This window comes from Apium graveolens, chromosome 9 (assembly GCF_009905375.1).
Source record: "Apium graveolens cultivar Ventura chromosome 9, ASM990537v1, whole genome shotgun sequence".
NCBI lineage: Eukaryota > Viridiplantae > Streptophyta > Magnoliopsida > Apiales > Apiaceae > Apium > Apium graveolens.
This window is the reverse complement of record NC_133655.1, coordinates 259,079,405-259,087,628: the sequence shown is the minus strand read 5'-3', so window position 1 is coordinate 259,087,628 and position 8,224 is coordinate 259,079,405. Positions and strand designations below refer to the sequence as shown.

The 8,224-nt window shown below is 31.8% G+C and overlaps 1 protein-coding gene across 1 annotated transcript; it reads left to right on the top strand.

The window, feature by feature from the left end:
* Positions 1-799: 799 nt before the first annotated feature.
* On the top strand, positions 800-1,357 carry LOC141684721 (small polypeptide DEVIL 14). The gene has a single exon (XM_074489818.1). The coding sequence runs from the start codon at positions 891-893 to the stop codon at positions 1,017-1,019; it is 129 nt and encodes a 42-aa protein (XP_074345919.1). The 5' UTR covers positions 800-890; the 3' UTR covers positions 1,020-1,357.
* The last annotated feature ends 6,867 nt before the right edge of the window (positions 1,358-8,224 follow it).

Sequence of the window (8,224 nt, the reverse complement as noted above, 5' to 3'; positions counted from 1 at the left end):
ATCAAGAATAATTGTTCATTTCATTTGATGTGGTTGTGGTGTCACTCCTATCTATCTATTATGTTTCCTTCATTTTCTCCATCTTTGATTTTTTATGCAATGAATTCTTATTATTGAGAAATGTTATTTACGGAGCTAATTTTTAGTTTTCAGAACAAAGTGGATGTGAGTTTACAAAACTACTCCTGCAATCAAATAAGTAGCAGATAAATCATCGAGAGATTTTCAGTTTCATTTTACTCTGAAAATTATAAATTAGCTCCGGAAGTAACATTTCTCATATTATTTATGAGATCTTGTCTTAAAATTAGTTATATGAATCCTCGTGATTTATTCTTAAAAATCTTGAATTATATTGTATGCGATTTGAGTTCGCAATTTCGTGATCTAATCTTAAAAACGAAAAATGAAGAATAGTAATAAATTCAATTCTATACTTTCGGACGCTTGAATAACTTAAAGCGGGTGCAACTAAATGCGAAAGAGAAACCGAATCTAAACAACAATTTTCCGTGTATCCCTACGAGTAGAGTATGGGCAGGGGCATGATAAAAATTGAGGTACATACTGCATTATAAGTTTTATGACTTATGAGCAGCAATGTAGGACATGAATTATGAAGATATGTATGGGATGACAAATATTCTTAAGAGTACAAATCAACAAAAAGACAAGTTAGTCTGACTGTTTGTCCTCGGACCCTTTGACATAAGGGGACCATAAGTATTTTTCTCACCACATATCTCATTGCCTGATATCTCCAATTCTCCATGTATATAAGGCCTAAGCTCCCCCCACTTTATACCAAGTATCACACTTTCTCACAACTTCAATTCCCACCAAACTTGCATTTTTTACTTCCTGTCAATAAGTTATATATTTTCGCAGTTATGGCATCGAATTCGATCTCCGATGGATGCTCAAAGTTGAGGCGTTGTTCGAAACAGATTCGACAGCAAAGAGCTAGACTGTACATCATATGGAGGTGCACAGTTCTTCTTTTGAACTGGCAAGATTGACTTGAAGACCATCAAATGGTCAGCTACTCTGTAGATATGTTGGTGATATTAAAAGCTCATAATTTGTGGAGGAAGCATGCAGTTAATAGTCTGGTTTGTATACATTAAAGATACTCCATATTTGACAGTTTGACATGGAAGAGACATTTGACATAGAAGGGGTGTTGTGTAAGGGTTGCTTTAGCATGAACTATACCTAGATTTGTGAAAGTGGGTGTTAAACATATTAATTACACTCACCATAACATGTTGTATGATTAGATATTTGACTTAATTTGATGCAGAAATGTAACTATGGTTATTTTATGTCTCATTTTCCAGTGGATTTTTGTGTGTGATGATTCTGCATTATATATATAGATATAAAAAGAAGCAGAGTTTGATCATAATACCAAGCCTTACTGAATAATACTCGAGGCAGAATTCAGAGAAAAATAGATAAAAATTCATAGACTTCAGAGGAATGAGGTGTTCCAGAAAGAAAACAGAGGATACATCACTTGCTGAATCAATATTATTTGGCATCAAGATTGGATTTTATCCCAAAGAAAGTAGGGGGCCTTAATTAGCTCAACTGTCCAAGCAACGTCATTAATACTTATTAGTACTGATATTCAATACAACTTCTCCTTCTTTTAAAATTATTTGTGCATTTTAACTTTACGGGAGCCTATTTTAAAGGTGACTTAAAGCGGTAAATTGATCTGGACTATTTGAAATCGATAGCTCCGCTTTTTATCTGACTTGAAAATATAATAATATAATACATGTCTCACATCTTTTTTTAAACAATCCAAATTTGACGGAAAAAATTAAACCCTATAAAATGTGATCTCGGATATTAGCATTTATGTATTCGTTCAAACTTGGCATCATATTATATTATTTTTATAAAATGATTTTACCCGATTATGATCCATGATCCATATTCGACTCTGACCGATACATGGATTATATTTTATCCCACGTACCATCATTATAAGTAAATAATTATTTTATAATTTTTAATATCTTATATAAGTTTAATTTTTCACAAAATAGAATTTGTTAAGTATAGTAAATTATATATTTATTACTTATGATAAATTCTTAATTGTTATTATTTTATAGCATTATATTTATTTTTCACTAAATGAATCATTTGAATAGTTGAAATAAAAAACTATACTTAAATGTTCGTTAACTATATTTTACTCATATCCGGGATCAAAAACTACTCGCTTAGAAAATAAAAAATACGATACCGGCTCATATTTAATTTGGATCCGGAACTCATGTAAGAGATCCTTTTGTATCCAAATAATGTGTTCACAGACCCAAACTAGACACATTAAAAATAAAATAATATACTTAAAGCAGGGTGTTCGACTCTACCATAATCATTTATAACCCTACATTGAACACAAATGTCCCTAATTTTTTAACACAAAATTATATATTTAAATTTTATAGTTAAATAAATAATTAACTCTCTTCGATGAAACTTTATTAAAAAAAGTGCTTCTAAAAATTTATTTTTCCCTCCCGCTTTGGTGTTTAACATTGAATAAAAACACCAAAAGGAATGGAATATTACTATCCATTCTTGTCAATTGTTTTTCTTTATCTTCCTCCTTTCAAAGACAAGTAAATTTATAAATAGCCAAACTTAGGAAAATTGGTAGCTAAAAATCAAATAACTAATATAATATAATAAATTATAAATAAGATATAGAGAGAATAGAGAAATCTAGAGAGAAGAGATCATTATTTTTTTCACACATCTGTCAACAAAGTACATGGAGTGTTTATATAGGGTATACAAGTGTAGGTTACCAAGAAATTGTATAGCCAAAAGTCTAGATTTTTAATATTTAGGGAACCAAAGGTTGAAACACATATGAGTAATTCAAGAGTCATCCAATTAATTACATAACACCCTCCTTGATGACATATACCAACATCGTGCCTCGTTAAAACCTTATTAAAAAAAACCCAGTGGGAAAAACTCTAATGAAGGAAAAAGAGTACATGTGCTGTACATAATGTAATGTAAAAGAAATATCATATCTTCCCCTCATTCCAATATATCTCGAAATTTACGCATTCCAATCTTGTGTACCATTTTTTCGAAGGAAGATGTATGAAGCGCTTTTGTGAATAAAACTGCTGGATTTTTACATGATCGATCTGACAAACATCAATTTCACCTCTTTGCTGAAGTTCATGGGTGAAGAAGAACTTTGGATCAATGTGCTTTGTTCGATCTCCTTTAATATAACCTTCTTTAGTCTGAGTGATACATGTTTTGTTATCTTCGAAGAGAACTGTAGGACTCCCTTTATTGACTAAAAGACCACACGTATTCTCGAATATGGTGGACTAAAGACATTAGCCACACGCACTCTCGACTTGCTTCATGAAGTGCTAGCAATTCAACATGATTCGAAAGAAGTTGCTGCAAGAGACTACTTTGTACACCGTCAAGATATTGCGGTATCACCATATGTGAATATGTAACATATTTGTGATCTTTCTTTGTGGGGATCAAACTGATATCCTGCATCTGCATAACCAACTAATTCCATTCTTGAGTCTTTGGAATAAAACAAACCCATATTCATTGTTCCTCGAAGATATCTAAATATTTGTTTCACACCAGTCCAGTGTCTTCGAGTTGAAGCAGAACTATGTCTTTCCAATAAATTAACAGAAAATGAAATATCAGGACGTGTATAATTGGCAAGATATATTAGTGCGCCAATGGCACTCAAATATGGTACTTCAGTACCAAAAAGTTCTTCTCCCTTTTCCTTTGGGCGAAATGGATCTTTTTCCTTTTGAAGTGAGCGAACTACCATGGGTGTACTCACATGATATGCTTTATCCATAATAAAATTTTTGAGGATCTTTTCAATATATGAGGATTAGTGGACAAAGATTCTTTTAGATAAATGCTCAACCTGAAAACCAAGGAATGACTCTGTTTTGCCCAAGTCTTTCATTTCAAATTCACTTTTCAAATATTCAATGGTCTCATAAAGTTCATCTGGGGTTCCAATGGTATTCAAGTCATCAACATAAACTGTAATGATAGTAAACCCCATTTTGTCCTTTTAATAAAAACACATGGGCAAATCACAATATTAATATAATCATTTTTCATAAGGTATTCACTTAGACGATTATACCACATCTGACCCGATTGTTTCAAACCATATAATGATCTTCGTAACTTAATTGAGTAAATATCTCGAGGTCTTGAACTATATGCTTCAAGCATTTTTAATCCATCAGGATTTTTTATGTAAATGTCATTTTCTAGTGACCCATATAAGTAGACTGTCACAACATCCATTAAATTCAATTGAAGCCCTTCGAGAATTGATAAACTTAGTAAAAATATGAATGTCTTTGCATCCATGACCGATGGATAAGTTTTTCATAATCAATTCTCAGTCTTTGTGAGAAACCTTGTGCAACAAATCGTGCTTTGTATCTCACAATTTCATTTTTCTTATTTCTTTTGCGCACAAATACCCATCTATATCTTACGGGTTTCACACCTATAGGTGTTTGGACAATTGGTCCAAAAACTTGACGTTTTTCAAGTGATTGTAATTCTTCATCAATAGCTCCTTTCCATTTTGGTCAATCATTTCTTCTTTTATATTCGTAGATCGATCTAGATTCATGATCCTCGATTTTTTCAGAAATATCAAGGGAAGTGGCATATGCAAATATTTCATCAATGACCATTTCTTTTCTATTCCACCTTTTTCCTAAAATGATATAATTTATCGAGATCTCGTCATTATTCTCACTTTCAGGTGTTTGATTATCCTTTGAAGACGTCTCTTCAGTGATCAATTCCATTTTTTTTGAATGATGTCATTTGATGTACCAGCTAACTTATCAAGTTTCCTTGTTTTTATAGGATTTTTATTCTTGGATCCAATAGATCTACCACGCTTATGGCATGATTTATACTCGTTTGCTAGCATTATCTTATTTACTTCATCAGGAAGCTTAATTTTATAATGAACATTGACAGCTGGAATTGAAAGGAATATGTCCTAAGTCCAATCATGTATTAGGATTTAGGAATAACTTTTTATGTAATCTGTTTTGATTTCATTGATATTAATAAAAGACTTGTTTTGTTTTTATTACGGGCTCTATCTATTTAAGTGTTTAAATAAGATATACCATAGTTTAGAGTAAAGTTTTTTATGGATTATGATGAGATCATAATAGTGAGACCTAAAAGATGATAACTCTAAATTTAAATAGTTCCTGATCATAGGATTACTAACTGGTAATTAATAATCCGCAAAGATCGGTACATACTATACTTGCTTCATTATGAAGGATGTCTGTTCTCATAGACATTTGTGTGATGACACTATAGCTAGTATGTAGGTGTTTATTATAGAATAAGTTCACTGAATATGACTCGCACAGCTGAACAACTGATGGAGTTCACTCACGTGTCAGCAGTTGTTCACATAGTGATAGTTGTACAAGTATCCTTAGACTTGAGATCATCATAGTCATCTTGTGTACACTGAACTATGCTTTGGTTTAGTTCTTAGTCTCCAGGGACAATTATTAGGGCTCTATTGGGTATAGGAATTTGTACACGAAGATAGTGTATGATCAATAAAGGATCTACCCCTTCCAGTGAAGGAAGCGAATGTTCAAGGCTGATCCACTTATGCTAGTTCAGGAATCTCTGGCCAGAGTGAATGAAATTAGAAAGGAGTTTCTAATTTGCATAGAACTAAGCATAGTAAATGGTAAGCAAGTGATTAAATTAGATAGGTTTGACACAAGATCCATGTCTTGTATTTAACCAGGACATTGTAGGGTAGAAGGAGTTTATTGTACGGTAACTATTCACTGAATAGGTTCTTGGTATTCTAAGCAGTGAATTCATATTATCCGGATAGTCGCGATATGCTGAGAAGTACCCCTCACGATGTAGAATAAATATGATTAATTAATTAATCATATTTAATAAATTAGAGAATTTATATAAATAATGATAAAATAGTTTTATTATTATTTATTTCTACTACCGGCTTAATATTGAACCTATAGGGTCACACCATAAAAAGAGAATGATTTAATGGTGGAGGAATTAATTAATAATGGTTGATAATTATTTATTTATGAAATAAATAATTAATTGGAAAATTTAATAATTGATTAAATGAGATTTAATTGATTATAAATTAATTAAGAAAAGTTCTTAATATTATTAATTAAGAATTTAATTTTTGGAAATTAAATCAAGAGAGAGAATTATTTCTAAAGTGTTTAGAAAAAGGATTAATAATTAAAAGGTGTTTTAATTATTAATGAGAATAATAAATGGGTTAATAATAATAATATTTTATGGGAATCGATTCATATGTTTTAATCACGATTTATATGCTTTTATTTGGATTTTGTATGTGTAAAAGTGTTTTACCATGCCTCCGATGCGATTAAAATACAACATTGGTATCAGAGCATAGGTTGTATGCATCTAGATCTGTGGTAAAAATTTCAGAATTTTATGTGCTTGTATGAATTAATTATGATTTTTACAAGTTATATCATGGATTAATTTTGTCTGATGAGAAATCGTTTCTCAGAATAATTTTGAATGTTGATCTGGGTTCTACAAGTGTTGAAGATCGTCTGGGTATTTTTTTTTATATTTTTATGATGTATAGATTATTTATTATGAATTTTTGAAGTTGTTGCAATTAAATTCGTAATTAAATAATCATATATATATAAATTGTAAGTATGTATATATATATTTGTTTGATGCTGGAAATCATAAGTTTTGCTGACTGATGGATTGGCACGGCGTTCGGAGCATGTCAGGCGGCTGTGTAACAATAAAAAAAAAAAGAAACTGACAGGCGCAGTTGTCGGCTGCTGCAAGAGAAGGGAAAGGGGTGTCGCGCATTCCGGGAATGCGTTACACCCTGTGGCGCATTCACGGAATGCGTTACACCTTTTAATGGCTTAAAAGGGTTGTGACGCATCACCGGAATGCGTTACAGAGCTAGTAACGCGTTCCTGTAATGCGTTACAGCCCATCTTTTTTTTTAAAATTTGATTTCTGGGAGTTTCGTAACTCCGTTTTGGGCGTGCAATATATCGTTGTATTCGTTTTTCCGAGACGGATCTAATGGTGTGATCAAATTTTAGTTTATATAAAAGTTTTGAACTGATTATATTCCATGAAGTGTTTTAAAGCTGTTTTTTACTGTTTTAATTGTTTTTAAATGCTTCATGTGATACATAGAGATGTATAATGCTTAGACCAATATGCTAGATGATGTAACATGCCTACCTTGATATTTATTCATGTTGATATATGTGATATATGCTTAGTTTATCATGCGATGATAGATTTAGGTGAACTTAAATGAACATAAGGCGTTTGTTAGACAACCTAGTATAGTGAAATTGTTTCATAACCTAAATAATAATATTATGAATACAATCATGAGATTCTTGTGTTTATGAAACACGTAATTGAATATGAATTTTCGATATGAGAGAAAGGATGATTCTGTCAACAACAAATTTCTATCTGTAAGAAAGGGTTATTAAGTGACGCATCTTGACAATGCTCCACCCGATCTGGGAATCATCTGATTATTGATTATTGATTTGAAATATTTAATTTAAAAGGAAGAATCTCTTTATAATATGAGTATGATTGTAACGTAATATAATCCCTCTAAAATTAAATAATATCAAGTAGTAATGGGCCAATGATACAACGGGCTTGTGTCGGTCATAGCCTTCCAACATGATAGAAAGTAGTTCTTATTTTTAAATCATTGTCGGTTCGTGTTACAGCCGAGGGCTTTGATTTCGAAATAAGAAATACTTGTCTATTACATAGAGATGTGTACATTGAATTAGAATCTAAAGGTCGGTATGTGTCACAGCCGTGGGCCGTTGGAGACTGATTCAATTATACAGAATGTTGGGTTAGACTTGACTTAGAATATTGAGTTTGTCGTGCCATAGCCGTGACTCAAGTATTCAAGAGGCTAAAGTTTGATTAGGGAATAACATAAGATGTAATTGACAAGAGTTGTCTACCTATTGAACATTACATGGCGGTTCGTGCTACAGCTGGGGTTGTGTAATGGAATGTAGGATCCCTATTCCCACTAGCATTATGAATGCTTAATTTTTCACGTAGGGGT